Here is a 15,673-nt window from a genome sequence, read left to right as displayed (position 1 = left end):
TTTCTGTACCAGCTTTTCCCCTACTATCTGTGTAAGCCTGGGCAGTCCACCCCACCCGCGAACCTTCCATCTCACCATTGGTGAAATAAGGATAATAACGGCACCCCCACTTAATATCTGTTAAGATTGTTTGCACAGTGCCTGATCCATAGCAAGCACTCCATAAATCCCACCTTTTTTTTTAAGCCAGTATAGTTAACATACAGTGTTCTGTTAATTTCAGGTGTACAATACATTGATTCAGCAATTCTATACACTACTCAGTGCTCATCATGATAAGTGCACTCTAACCTCCTTCACCTATTTCACCCATCCCCCCTCGGATAACCATCAGTTTGTTCTCCACAGTTAAGGGTCTGGTATTTTGGTTTGTCTCTTTTCTTCTTTGTTCGTTTGTTTCTTAAATTCCACGAGTGAAATCATACAGTATTTGTCTCTGACTTGCTGCACTTCAGGATCCATCCATGTTGTCATAAATGGCAAGATTTAATTCTTAGGTTGAATAATAGTCCATTATATATATATGTGTGTATATATATATATATATATAGAGAGAGAGAGAGAGAAAGAGAAAGAGAGAGACAGACCACCTCTTCTTTATCCTTCCATGTAACAGTGGACACTTGGGTTGCTTCCATAATTTGGCTATTGTAAATAATGCTTCAATAAAAGTAGGGGTGCGTATGTCTTTTCAAATTAGTATTTATGTATTCTTTGTGTAAATACCCAATAGAATTACTAGATCGTATGGTAATTCCATTTTTAATATTTTGAGGAACCTCTATACTGTTTTCCAGAGCGGCTGCACCAGTTTGCATTCCCACCAACAGTGTGCAAGGGTTCCTCTTCCTCCACATCCTTGCCAACAGTTGTTTTTTCTCGTGTTTACTTTAGCCATTCTGAGAGATGTGAGGTGATGTATCATTGCAGTTTTTATTTGCATTTCCCTGATAATTAGTGGTGATGAGCCTTTTTTCATGTGTCTAATGGGCCATCTGAATGTCTTCTTTGGAAGAAATGTTTGCTCATGTCTTCTGTCCATTTTTTAATTGGATTATTTATTTTGGGGTATTGAGTTTTGTAAACTCTTTATATATTTTGGATACTAACCCTTTATCATTTGCAAATAACTTCTTCCATTCAGTACGTTGTCTTTTAGTTTTGATGATTGCTTCTTTTGCTATGCGGAAGCTTATTTCCATGTAGTCCCAATAGTTCATTTTTGCTTTTGGTTTCCCTTGTTTCAGGAGACATACCTAGAAAAATGGTCCTATAGCCATTGTCAGAGAGATAACTGGCTGTGCTCTCTTCTAGGATTTTTATGGTTTCCAAGTTTTACAGTTAGGTCCTTAGTCCATTTTGATTTCATTTTTGTCTATGGTGTTGGAAAGTAGTCCACTGTCATTCTTTTGCATATAGCCTTCCAGTTTTCCAAATACCATTTGTTGAAGAGACCATCATTTTCCCAAAGTATAGTCTTGCCTCCTTTGTCACAGATTAATTGACTTATATGCATGGGTTCATTTCTGGGCTTTCTATTCTGTTCCATTGATCTATGCATCTATTCTGTGCCAGTACCATACTGTTTTGATTACTACAGCTCTGTAGTATATTACAAAATCTGGGATTGTGATACCTCCAGTTCTTTTTTTTCAAGACTGCTTTGGCTATTTGGGGTCTTCTGTGATTTCATAAAAATTTTATGATTGTTCTGGTTCTAGTTCTGTTCTAATGCTGTTGGTATTTTGATAGAGATTGCATTAAATCTGTAGATTGCATTAAAATATAGTCATTTTAACATTTCTTCTTCCACTCCGTGAGAATGGGATGTCTTTCCCTTTGTGTCATCTTCATTTCTTTCATCAGTGTTTTATAGTTTACAGAGTACAGGTCTTTCATCTCCTTGGTTAAATTTATTGCTAGTTAGTTTATTATTTTTGGTGCAACTTTAAATGGGATTATTTTCTTAATTTCTTTTTCTGCTGCTTAATTGTGAGTGTATAGAAATTTGTTTGTTGATTTTGTATCCTGAGACCTTACTCAATTCCTTTATCAATTCTAGTAGTCTTTTGGTGGAGTCTATAGGATTTTTTAGATACAGTATCATGTCATCTGCTAATAGTGAAAGTTTTACTTCTTCTTTACCAATATGGATTCCTTTTATATCTTTTTGTTGTATGATTGCTGTGGCTAGGACTTCTCGTACTATGTTGGATAAAAGTGGTGAGAGTGGATATCCTTGTCTTCTTCCTGATCTTGGGGAAAAATCTCAGTTTTTCACCAATGAGTATGATGTTAGCTGTGGGTTTTTCATCTGTGGTCTTTATTATGTTGAGATATGTTCCCTCTAAACATACCTTGTGGAGGATTTTTATGATAAATGGAATTTTTACCTTGTCAAATGCTTTTTCTTCATCTATTGAAATGATCATATGTTTTTCATTTTTTCTCTTGTTGATGTGATGTGTCGTGTTGATTGTTTTGCAAATATTGAACTACCCTTGCATCCTGGGAATAAAACCAATTTGATCATGGTAAGTGATTTCTTTAATGTATTGTTGGATTCAGTTTGGTAATATTTTGTTAAGGATTTTTGCAACTATGTTCATCAGGGATATTGGCCTGTAGTTTTCCTTTTTGGTAGTGTCTTTATCTGGTTTGGGTATCAGGGTAATGCTGTTCTCAGAATGAATTTGGATGTTTTCCTTCTTTAATTTTTTGGAAGTTTGAGAAGAATATGTATTAACTCTTTAAATGTTTGGTAGAATTCACTTGTGAAGCCATCTGGTACTGGACTCTTGTTTTTTGGGAAGTATCTGATTACTGACTCAATTGCACTACTAGTGATCAGTCAGTTCAAATTTTCTATTTCTTCCTGATTCCATTTGGGGAGATTATATGTTTACCCATTTCTTCTAGGTTGTCTAACTTGTTGGCATAGGATTTGTCATAATATTCTCTTGTAAACCTTTGCATTTCTGTGGTGTTGGTTATTTCTCCTCTTTCATTTCTGATTGTTAGTCCTCTTTTTTTCTTTTAATGAGTCCAGCTAAAGGTTTATCGATTTGGTTCATCTTTTCAAAGAACCAGCTCCTGGTTTCACTGAGCTATCCTATTGCTTTTGCAGTTTCTATTTCATTTATTTCTGCTCTAATCTTTATTATTTCTTTGCTTCTACTGGTTTGGGGTTTTGTTTGTTGTTCTTTTTCTAGCTCCTTTAGGTGTAAGGTTGTTTGAGATTTTTCTTCCTGCTTGAGGTGAGCTTATGTTGCCATAAACTTCCCTTTTAGAACAGCTTTTGCTGCATCCCAAAGATTTGGGCCCATTAAATTTTCATTTGTCTCTATGTATTTTTTTAAATTTCCTCTTGGATTTCTTGGTTGACCCTTTCATTGTTTACTAGCACATTCTAATAGCCTGCATGTATTTGTGTTCTTTCCAGGTTTTTTCTTGTGGTTGCTTTCTAGATTCACAGCACTGTGTTTGGAAAAGATGCATAGTATGATTTTGATCTTTATGAATTTATTGAGACTTTATGACTTAATATATACTCTGGAAAATGTTCCACGTGTAATAGAAAATGTTTATTCTGTTTTAGGATGCACTGTTCTGAATAGATCTATTAGATCCATCTGGCCCAATGTGTCATTCAAAGCCACTGTTTCCTTGTTGATTTTCTGTTTGGATGACCTGTCATTTATGTAAGTGGGGTGTTAAAGTCCCCTACTATTATTTTATTATTCTCAACTAATTGTGCTCACTTCGGCAGCACATATACTAATATTATTCTCCACTAATTCCTTCATGTTTGTTATTGGCTGCTTTATGTATTTGGGTGCTCTCATGTTGGATGCATATTTACAATTGTTATATCTTCTTGTTGGATTGTCCCCTTTATGATTATATAGTGTCCTTTGTCTCTTGTTACAGTCTTTGTTTTAAAGTCTATTTTGTCTGAGAGAAGTATTGCTACCCCAGCTTGCTTTCCACTTCTATTTACATGATAAATGCTTTTCTATCCCTTCACTTGCAGTTGGCATGTTTCTCTAGGTCTGAAATGAGTCTTTTGTGGGCAGCATACAGATGGGTCTTGTTTTTGTTTATCCATTCCATCACCCTGTGTCTTTTTTAGGAGCATTTAGTCCATTTACATTTAATGTAATTATTGGTAAATATGTACTCTCTGCCATTTTGTTACTTGTTTTATAGTTGTTTTTGTAGTTCTTCTCTGTTCTGTTCTTCTCTTGCTCTCTTTTCTCACGGTTGGTTGGCTTTCTTTAGTGATATGCTTGGATGCCATTCTCTTTATTTTTTACATATCTGTTCTGGTTTTTTTGATTTGTGGTTACCAGTAGGTTTGTATATAACATCTTCTCCATTTAGCAATCTGTATTAAGTTAATGGTCCCTTATGTTTGAACCCATTCTTGACTCCTCTCCACCCCCCCCCCCCCATTTTAGGTACATGGTGTCATACTTTATACTCTTTTGTGAGTCCCTTGACTGATTTTTATAGATGTTTTTTACTGCTCTTGTGCTTCCTAAATTTCTTACTGCTACTTATGGTCTTTCCTTTTCACTCAGTGAATCCCCTTTCCCATTTCTTCTAGTGCTGATTTAGTCACCATAAATTCATTTATGTTTTGTTTACCTGGGAAACTCTTTCTCTCCTTCTATTCTTAATGATAGCCTTGCTAGATAGGGTATTCTTGGTTGCAGGGTTTTTTTTCCCCTTTAGGTACTTTGAATATATCATGCCACTCCCTTCTGGCTTGCAAACTCTCTGCTGAAAAATCAGCTGATAGCTTATGGGGCTTCCTTTGTATCTGTTTTCTTTTTCTTGTTTTAAAAATTGTCACTACTTCTTGCCATTTTAATGATTGTATCTTGGTGTGGGCCTCCTTGGGTTGATTTTATTGGGGGCTCTCTGTGCCTTCTGGATCTGTTTTTCCCCCCACATTTGGGAAGTTTTCAGGTATTACTTCTTTAAGCAAATTCTCTACCCCTTTTCTCTCTTCCCTTGGCATCCCTATAAGTGTGAATGTTGTTATGCTTGATGGTGTCACAGAATTCTCCAAGTCTCTTTTCTCTTTCTGTCTCTCCCTCTCTCTCTCCCCCCCTGTTCAGATTTATTGCTTTCCATCACTCTGTCCTCCAGGTTGCTGAGCTCTTCTCCTTCTTCTAGTCTACTATTTATTTCATCTAGTGTATTTTTATTTTCAGCTATTGAGTTCTTCATCTCTGATTGGTGAATTAGGTTTTCTCTTTGTTGAGGAACTCACTGAGGTCCTTTACCCTTCACCAGTCCAGTGAGTATCTCTATGACTATAACTTTAAATTCTGTATCACAGATATTAATCTTCTCATTTTTGTTTAGGTCTCTCGCTGTGATTTAGTCCTGTTCTTTCATTTGGGACATATTCCTCTGTCTCATTTTGTCTAACCTTCTGTGTGTAAGCAATGTCAGCTACATGTACTGCTCTTGAAAGTAGTGGCCTTATGAAAAAGAGGTCCTATAGTGCCCTGCAGTGTCCCCTGTTAACTACAACCTGGCACTTCAGGAATGTCTCCTATATGTGTTGTGTGTGCTCTACTGTTGTGGATAAGCTTTTGCCTTCATCACAGTAGTATCGCACTGCAGGGTTCTTTCCCTGTATTGCCCTCTAAGTAGCTTTTGTTAGTGGATGGGGCCTGCAGTTAGATCAGATATCTTCCCCCAGCCTACTACTAGGGCTGTAGTCTGGCTGGTATGTGTGATTATCATCCCGTTTTCCAAGGCCAGGAATCACTTTGGAGCAGTGCTAGTCCTTTTGGGGTTGCTTACACACTGCCAGGCTTGTGGCACTACTTTGGATGGGCTCCAGCCAAGGGCATTTTGGAGGGGGCCAGTCAGCAGAATTTGGGGCATGGCACTTGGTTTTAGCAAGGTTTATGTACATCTGCTATGTAAGGGGACATTTCTGTAGGTGAACCTGGGTGCAGTTGCACTGCTAGCAAGTTAGGTAGCATGTGTTGGTGCTGTGCTGGTTCCTGTAGGTGTCTGTGTATCTAGGCTGGGGAGGGAAATGGTACCCACCAGCTCCTTTGTTCCTAGAGCAGTCTCCCAATGACCTCTGCCCCTCTGCACACACTTTGAGAATAAAAATAAATCTCCCTTCGGTATACCCTGGGCATTTTTCAAACTGTTGCTTCTATATCTCCATGGGCTGTTGTGCTGGTTCTGGAAGGAGAGGGACAGAGTTTCCTCTCACCCTTTGGCTCCCCCAGAGCCAAACCCACTAACTTTTAATGTTCTAGGGGTTAAGCCAATTTTCAGAACTCATGAAATTATACCCAACTTGTTTTCAAAGCCAAATGGTATGGGGATTAATCTTCTCTGTGTAGGTTCCCCATCCCTGGGGTGCCTGGCATGAGCGTCTGTGTTTTTCCCCTATCTGTACCCATGGCATCCCTCCCTCCCATGGACTCGTTTAGCTCCCGAGTACATCTCTTCCCTTCCTATCCTCTTCCATGTGGCCTCTTCTCTACATTTAGTTTTGGAGTTTGTTGTGCCAGTCTTCAGATTATTTTCTGGGTTATTTACACTAATGTGATGTTATCAAGGTATATCCCTGGGACAAAGTGAGCTTAGGGTCCTCCTACTCTGCCATCTTCCCCAGAGTCCCAATCATTTTTAAGTTAGGACTGCCAACCTGTCCAGCATTCAAATATTCAGACGTCCCTCTGGGAAATTTGTGGTCATAAAATCAGGCAACGATGGTTAAACTGACCAAAAGCTTGACAACTAACCAGTTTACTTAACCATTTGATTATATTAACAATGCTTCTCTCTTTGAACAATGTGTAGTGATATGCTCCATATGAGCCCCTGGGTTAGATACTGAGGAGTCATTCCTAAAAAACTAGTGCCTCTACCCTTGAAAAACCCAAGGTTTGTTGGGGGTCACAGACACATATACCATGACGCCATGGGGAAAGCTAGGGAAGCATGGTAGAAAGGCACTTACCTTTTGCTTACGAAGCACCTAACTAGATGCCAGACACAATCTTCAATCCTCTCAAGACCCTCACTCTCCTTACAGATGAGGAAAGAGAGAGGTAGGTAGTTTCTCTAACGTTATAAGCATCTCTGTAGCAGAGCTGGTATTCACATATCTTTTGACTATGATTTTCGTGTTTCTCACACAAATCCATGCCCTCCAACCTCAGGGTCTACCTGAGCGTTCATCTGAGCAGCGAAGACAGTGGTTGGGATGGCACAGCCTCTTCTGACCCAGCCTGACCCTGGGGTGTAGTCGCAGAGGAGGAAGATGACATACAAGGCCTGCTGTCTGAGTTGTCCTCATGCTTGTGTTTCCCATGTGTCTGTCTTCCCTCAGCCCCCAAATCAGCAGTCTTAGAAGAAATGCTCCATAACCTAGATTTCTGTGACATTTTGGTACTTGGAGGGGACCTGGACCCGAGACAGGAATGCTTAGAGCTCAACCACAGTGAGCTCCATCAGCGACACCTGGATGCCACTAACTCCACCGCAGGTTACTCCATCTATGGTAAGGCCACACTTGGCCCCTTCACCTGGTGGTCTCCTTTCAGAGTGCCTTCATGCAAGAGTCATGAGTGTGATGGCACTCTGGAATAGGGGTCATGCGGAGACTCTTGACCTCAGAGCATGGACTTATAGCCCCTCCTTCCATGAATTACTCCAGTATCTTGAGGACCTGGCCCACATCTCATTCCTGGGAACATCTACAGGAAGTAGGTGCATGCTTTATCTTATAATGTTTGATCTCAGCAAATATTACAGCAGCATTTGACAGACTAAGGCCAAACATTCTGGTCAGAGACCAATGTATTTGGAAATCCTGTGGGTCAGTTTAATTGGCTCCTTAGGACTTCTGTGCCTACTCATTGCCCTTAAGCATCTCAAAATTCAGGAGATTCACAAGTCTCAGCAGCCACAGCCTGTATCCCCCATCTTCTGCCTTCTTATGACAGGTGTGGTCTCTTGGCACAGGTGTGGGCTCCATGAGCCGCTATGAGCAGGTGCTGCATCACATCCGCTACCGCAACTGGCATCCAGCTTCCCTGGAGTCCCGACGGTTTAGAATCAAGTGCTCAGAACTCAATGGACGTTATACTAGCAATGAGTTCAACCTCGAGGTGAGTGAGCCCTGCTATCATTAGGGAATTTCACACCCACTTGTTCCTCATTTGTCTGGGCCCACCTGCCACTCTTGGTCAGCAGCACCTCTCCCTGCTCTTCCCAGGTCAGCATCCTCCATGAGGTCAGAATGTCAGACAAGGAGCACGTCAGCCACCTTATTGTGCAGCCTCCCTTCCTACAGTCTGTCCACCACCCCGAGTCCCGGAGTAGCATCCAGCGCAGTTCAGGTAGGTGGCCATGGAGGAAGGACCTCAGGATACCAGGGGGTCACTGTGATTGAAGACCCCCCACTAACAGGTATGGTGCAGGAGCTACAGGTACCCAGAAATGGGAAAGCTGGGAGCCCTACCTCTCGGATACTCACAGCCTCAGTAAGTGGCCAGTCAGGGAAAGAAGTTACACACAACATATCATAACAGAGTTTAGTACAGAGTACTAGGGTAAAATCTTCCAAGTCTTTTAGGCCTCAGAGCCACATCCTGTGTGAATCTTTCCATGAACCCCTGCATATGCTCACACACATGCATATGTACACCATATTGGGGTCTCCCACCCTTATTTCTCTTCTAGTCTTGCCATTTATATTACTGCCTGGTGGGCCCTCCATCCTTATGAAATTCCACAGTCACCTGCCTGTCAGTGGACGCTGCCCTAGAGTCTGAGGGGGAAAGCCAGAGATAGAATTTACATCAGTTATTTCATTTACTTCCCACAATTACCCATTATGTAGATGAAGAAAATAAAGCCCAGACAGGGTAAGGAGCTGGTCCAGAGTTCTACAGCTGAGAAATGGTAGAGCAGATTTTAGCCTACACATGGATGTTTCATTCACACGCCATCCCAAGACTGAGCTAGTCCTTCCGTTCACCATGTCACGTGGATTCCTTCCTTGTTCCAGTGGTCCCAAGCATCGCCACAGTGGTCATCATCATCTCCGTGTGCATGCTGGTGTTTGTCGTGGCCATGGGCGTGTACCGGGTCCGGATTGCCCACCAGCACTTCACCCAGGAGACTGAGGCTGCCAAGGAGGCCGAGATGGATTGGGACGACTCTGCGCTCACTATCACAGTCAACCCCATGGAGGTGATCCTCGTGCAGGGGCTGGGATCTTGGGGGCAGGATGTTTCCCCTCCACCAGCTCCACCTTTCCTGTGCAGGAAGCCCTGCCCCAACTAGCCCAGCCCCACTGACCCTTCCCTTTTCTGAGCACCTCCAGCCCACGCAACCTGCATGGACCATACTTTCCTACCAGCTGCATTCACTGATTAAAAACGTGTGAATTGCTCTCACCCTACAAACAGAACCAGACATTTCTTAAGACAAGCAGCCATGTGGTGTCTATCCCTTGCCTCCCCCATAGTATTTAACTCAGAGCTGACTAACACTTAAAAACTGAGTATTGAATTTTTTTTTTTTTTAATTTTTTTTTTTTTTTTTTAACGTTTATTTATTTTTGGGACAGAGAGAGACAGAGCATGAACAGGGGAGGGGCAGAGAGAGAGGGAGACACAGAATCGGAAACAGGCTCCAGGCTCTGAGCCATCAGCCCAGAGCCCGACGCGGGGCTCGAACTCACGGACCGCGAGATCGTGACCTGGCTGAAGTCGGACGCCTAACCGACTGCGCCACCCAGGCGCCCCCTGAGTATTGAATTTTTGATTAACAGTGTAAATTAGATGGCTTTGCTCCATACTGCCTGCAGAGCTCATGTAAAGGTTCAGAACAGGTTAAAACAAAAATATAACATCAATACTTGCCATTCAGTGAGGCCCCATTATACCAGACACTGCATAAGGAGCTCTGTATATACCACCTCATTTAATCTTCACAGCCCTCTGTGACCAGGAGTCCTCATCCTCACCAAGGTGGGAACCAACTCTGAGAGGAAAGTAAAAGTGCTCAAACGTATCCAGCTGGTAATGGCATTGCCAATATTCAACTCCAGGTTACCAGATCCTAACATTCATAACTTTCAGTTAGCCAGCAACCTCCAGCATCCACCAATGAGGGTCTAAGACCCCAGCTCTGGACATACAAATATCAAAGTACCTTTTGGTCTGCCCATGGGCCCTGGGTGCTAGAGGCAGGAGCAGGGAGGCAGGGGAAGATCAGGAAAAGTCACTGAGAAATGAAGATTCTCCCAGTTTGGTCCTCAGGGTCCCCCTAAGTTGGCCTCATGCTTCAATTTCATAGCCAGAGTGCCAGTGCAGCTCAGCTTCTTCTAGCACAGGGTGTAGGTATAATGCTGAGTGCACCACTGTAGGAACACCAGCATCTCCCCCTCAGAGAGCTGAGCGTCAGGTGTGGCAAATAAACCACTCTGCCTAGAACAATCTGAGTACCAGGCAAGAGTGTTCTTACCGAGGGCTAACCTGCTGATTCCGATGGTCAGTGAAGCATGAGTAGGGAGATCCATGGAGACTCAAGTATTCAGGAAAGATTTCCTGGAGGAGGTTAGCTTGAGAGAGGCCTTGAAGAATGGGGGCAGGGGGCAAAGTAGAAGGGAAGCCACTCCAGGGAGGGGACACAATCACACAACAGCAAACATCAACTCAAAACATAAATCCAAAACTAAGATTTTGCTAGAATCACCAAAAAGCTGGCCGGGAGGGCAGGGGGAATGGAACTGGAAAAGAGTGGGGTTGAGTTTGAGGACACAAGTCTCAGAAGGTGAGGGAAGGCATGGAAAATGAGGACCATGGTCCTTCCCAAAGGAGTATTTCTGAGAAGCAGTACACCTGAGTCTTGGCTTAAAAGACGACCTGCTCCCAGAGAATATAATCTCACCTGGGAACAGGCCGTAAGCTTAAATGCCATTATCTCCTGGAAAAGCAAACACTTAAGGCTGGGAAAGTTCCATATAGACAGGCTTCAGAAATGGCAGAAAGCAAACCTTGGCAAAAAAGGCTCATTAAATGATGGAAGGGATGGGCTTCAATGTCTTGTGTTTAAAACACACAATTTACCTTGAGTGCAGATCTTAGAATTTGCTATTTCTTCGCTGTCCTTAGCCCTCCCATTTCCCTTTCACCAGAGGACTGCCCATCCAGGAGGCAGATCTCCAGGCCCGAGGATTTAGCGTGAAGGGAAAGGAATTCAAGGGGCCCAAAATATTCCCTTAGTGGAGGGAGAAACGTCCAGGTTCCAAAGCAGCTTTTGCTCAGCCCCTGATGAGCATATACCTTCTCTCCCTGACATCCAGAAACACGAAGAACCAGGGCATGGAGAAGAAGAGACTGAGGAGGAAGAGGAGGAAGAAGTAGAGGAAGACGTGAGCTCCAGCAGCAGTGACTCAGAGGACAGCGAAGAGGAAGAGGAGGAGGAAGGGATGGGCAGGGGCAGACATGGGCAGAGTGGAGCCCGGCAAGCCCAGCTGGAGTGGGACGACTCCGCCCTTCCCTACTAGTGCCCGGCTGTCTGCGCCCACCCACGTGTCCCTTTTGTAAGCCTCACCCCAGTGTACACCTAAGTCTATCACATGTCGCCTCTGATTTCTAGGACAGGTCTGGGCAGGCCCTCCCCAGTGTCCTGGAAGCCACCCGTTATGCCTTGGGCACTCCCTACGTCCCAGCCCCAGGGTAGTTCCAAGAAGCCCAGGGTCATTAGTGGAGACTTCAAGGTGGACTTTGTCCTGTAGCCCTCACTTTTCCTGCCCTGGGCTCACCCAGCATCCTGCCGGCCAATCTGCAGAGTTCTGCCATTGCTTTTCTCTGCAGGGAAGAAAGTAAGCCTTTATGTCACTCACCTCCCCCGGGTTCCCCATGGCCAGGGACCTTGGGTTCCAGCTCACTGTGCGTGTACCTGACCCAGTCTCCTCTTCCACACAGACCAGCAGGTTCTCTTTACCTGACTCTTCAGGTGGCTTCACACAGGCAAGGTGGTCAGACTTCACACACAAGAGGTCTCAGTCCTTAACACTTTAAAGGAAAATCCTTGTTGAGGCAAAATTAAATGTATAGGGAAAGGTTCACACACAGGCTGGTGCACACCCACATGCATACATACACCCTCCCCAGTTTGGAGAACCTTTCCCCTTTATCCTTTTGGAGGCCACATAAAGCTTAGATGAAAAGTCCAAAACCAAGAATAGGTCCTTGACCACAGCAGGGCCTGAACCCCAGCCAAAGCTATCTGCAAACCTACCTGCCTTGGTGCCCTGCTGGGGGCTGCCACCACAGGACATTGCAGAAACCAGGAAGCACGCCACAGAGGCACTGCCCCAGGCGACAGCATGACAAGCCTGCAGCCAGGGACCAGAAGGAAAGGCTGATGAGATGAGCAGCTAGGCATCATGGTGGGCACAGATCTGGGGGACAGGGGTGAATGGTGTCTCCTGAGCCAGAGGTTAAGAAGGCTCTCAGCATCTAGTCTTAGGGTCCCTCATCACCCGTCTCACCCTGTTTTTCCTCTTAAATACATTCCTCTTGGATGTATTAGGACAAGCATGAACTGTGCTGGATCTAAAATGAAAAGTTTGGAGATCTGAATGCTAGGAATTAGAAGCATATCTGTGATAGTAACAGCCGCTGCTTTATTCTCATAAAAGGAGCAACACTTTGGGTGGAGGGCAAATAGATCTGAAACCTAATTTCTTTCTTCTTATTTTAATAAGAAAATCTTTTCCACCTCCATCCTAATGTGGACACCTCATGACGAGAACTGTTGCTATAGTAACTCATCTGTGCTCTTTTGTGACCAAGAGAATAGCAGGCAAGAAACAGGGTCATTCTAGGACTTCCACGAGGCTCTGAGACCATCTTTGTTTTGAATGTCTCCGGCTTTGTCCTCAGTATGTACAATCTGTCCCCATCCTCCCACAGTCCCTACCCCATCCCATATTGGCATAGGCACAGAGCTGGCCCCTAGTCACAATGGCATTCAGGTTCAAAAGAAGAGAATCTGTTCATTTTATTCACCATGTCACCAAAACAGAGCATAAGGGGAACCATCATCAGTGTCTTCCACCCAGTGAGGATCCGTGATAGGCCTTTGCAAAATTCTGATTCAAGAAAACTACCTAAAGTGGCTTTTTCCACCACTGAAAGTGGTTTTTGCAGATCTGTTCCCTCCTTTGAGCCTCACAATAATTATATCAGGGAGTTGGGATATCTATCGTCAGGAACATTTCCCTTACGAGTGAACTGAGGTTCAGAGATTGAACATCTTGTTCAGAGTCATTCAGAGGCATAGACAAGACTAGACTCCCCACCTTCCACTCTTGGTCCAGTGTCCACCACCCTGCTTCTACTTCTATTCATACTTATGCAGCTAACAGGCATTGCTGAGGACCTACTGTGTGCTAAGCACTCAGCCAGCAATGATGGGAAATGATAAAGCTGAGTGAGATGAGCTCCTCCCCCTCAGAGACATAAAAGTTGCAAAGGAGAAACAAATAGGCATAGAAATTATACAAGAGACCGACATAGAGTGGGGAGAGAAGTCACAGGAAGAAGAGGAACACAATCACAAGTGCTCTTGTTTTTTCCTTCTTAGGGAAAAATGAAGAGAGAAGTTTAGAATTTTATATTCATTGAATGGAAATTGACACATCTGTGAATTCTCCCAACCAAAAAAAAAAAAAACCCTTTTCTATCAGGCTGTCTGCACGTCTACAAGGAGAAAATAGGTAACGCTGCTTAGCCCTCCCAATTCCCTTAAAAAATTCTCCAGTTGGGCATTTAGGAGCTAACAGAATTCTCCCAAAATTATGGCAGTAAAAGCCAAATTTATGGTTTAAAACTAACTTTTGTTATTCATAAGATAATTTGTTTTTACTGTTTCAAGTTTTTATATAAATTCTAGGTAGTTAACATTTAGTGTAATATTAGCTTCAGGAGAATTTAGTGATTCATCACTTACATACCACACCCAGTGCTCATCACAACGAATTCTTTTTAATTGGATTTCCATTTAAAACATTAAGTCTGGTTTTCGTAAGAGCACCTTGCTCAGTATGTTCAGATTGGTTGGGGTGGGAAGGTGTTCCTCATGCCCTGTGGCTGTCTCCAATTTCTGCATCACTTACTCAGGGTTGAGTGAGCTATTTGGGGCATACATCAGGGAGGGTATGGGAGAAGCAGGTCAAAGTGGCATTTGGCTAGGGTAGCAGAGTTCAATCATCTGTGACTAGATTGACAGAGGGAAACAAGGGGAACAACACATCAGGACCCTCTCCATCAGCTCCTATTGTAGGAGGTCACACTGCATGTCAGCTCCACAAGTGAGACACTTGATGCTGCTAGGTCAACGGATGTTTATCACATCCCATGCCCCACGCATCACCATGGATGAGAACAAGGAGGAGTGGTTATATAGAAGGAGCAAAAGCATCAGGTGGTATTCAGGTGAGTGGCAAGTAATGTCACTTGCCCTCTACCAGATATTCTAATTATGAGTGAAAAATGTCACTAATCAGCCCAGCATTTTCCAGACTCCATATACTGGTATCAGGGAACCAGAACTCCCAGATGGCCCAGACGCCATGCAGCCTGGCATCTAGACAGCAGCAGCAGCAGATGCAGGCTCAGACCCCAGAGGAACAGCTGACCAATCTGGCCACAGGCCAGACCATTGTTTATCTTGCCAAGAGGATGACCAGATTCTGTTCTCTGGAGCTGGAAAATAGGCTAAAACCTCTCAAGTGATTCAGGTGACAGGGAGGAAGAGGAGGTTGAAATGGAAAAAGCCAGTACAGACTGAGTTGCCTCAATGGAGTAAAGGAATCAACCAGTTGGTCACCTGTCTTAAAGAATACTGAAAGTATATTCTAGTAAGTTAATCAAATCCTTTAAGTCTGACCAAGGCCCAAATTTATGTAGATAACAAAAATGTGATTTTAGTGGGATCTTAGTTCATTACCACTTTCTTGAATGTTCTCCAGCATCCTATCAAGCGAAGTTTAGACCACACATCTCTGCAGGTAACAAGAGCTGTACCTTGTGGACATGGACCCTCCAGGGAGAGGGCTCCTGGTGGGAAGCAATGTCCTCCGTGCCTGTACATACAGCAGATGTTGGCAAACTCTATCTGTAAAGAGCCAGATAGTAAATATTTTGTACTTTGCAAGGCCATATTGTCTCTGTTGCAAGTATTCAACTCTTCCACCATAACATGAAACAAGCCACAGACAATACATAAACCAATGGATATAGTATGTTCCAAAGAAAATGATTTATGAATACTAAAAAAGCAGACCATTTGAATTCATATTTTTACATATCATGAAATTTTATTACTTTTTTTTTTTTTTTTTACTTTCAACCTTTTAAAAATTGAAAAACTCTTCTGAGCCCATGGGCCATACAAAACCCAGCAGCCAGCCAGATGTGGTCTGCGGGCTTTAACTTACACACCTCTACCATACGTTCATGAAAAGCAGTCCTCCGTTTGCCAAGGAAAAGAAAATTGCTATCTTAGAGCCTTCTTTCAACTACCCAGGGGCCTTTGCCTCCAAAATGAACAGCAACTCCATAGCCCTTAATTAAGCTGTTTTAAATGTCCATGTCCCAGC

General features: G+C 43.3%; 1 protein-coding gene across 3 annotated transcripts in view; it reads left to right on the top strand.

The window, feature by feature from the left end:
* Positions 1-15,233, top strand: part of CLSTN2 (calsyntenin 2) — a 615,839-nt gene extending 600,606 nt beyond the window's left edge. For all 3 annotated transcript variants that reach the window (XM_045503479.1, XM_045503480.1, XM_045503481.1), the window contains 5 exons: positions 7,379-7,549; positions 8,014-8,159; positions 8,267-8,390; positions 9,062-9,246; positions 11,366-15,233. In XM_045503479.1, the coding sequence (XP_045359435.1) occupies positions 7,379-7,549; positions 8,014-8,159; positions 8,267-8,390; positions 9,062-9,246; positions 11,366-11,569 (830 nt within the window). In that variant the 3' untranslated portion in view covers positions 11,570-15,233. The remainder of the gene's footprint in view (positions 1-7,378; positions 7,550-8,013; positions 8,160-8,266; positions 8,391-9,061; positions 9,247-11,365) is intronic.
* Positions 15,234-15,673: the final 440 nt, after the last annotated feature.

The sequence above is a fragment of the Leopardus geoffroyi genome, chromosome C2, assembly GCF_018350155.1.
Source record: "Leopardus geoffroyi isolate Oge1 chromosome C2, O.geoffroyi_Oge1_pat1.0, whole genome shotgun sequence".
Lineage (NCBI taxonomy): Eukaryota > Metazoa > Chordata > Mammalia > Carnivora > Felidae > Leopardus > Leopardus geoffroyi.
The sequence above is the reverse complement of the archived record's forward strand: the minus strand, read 5'-3'. Positions and strand labels throughout refer to the sequence as shown.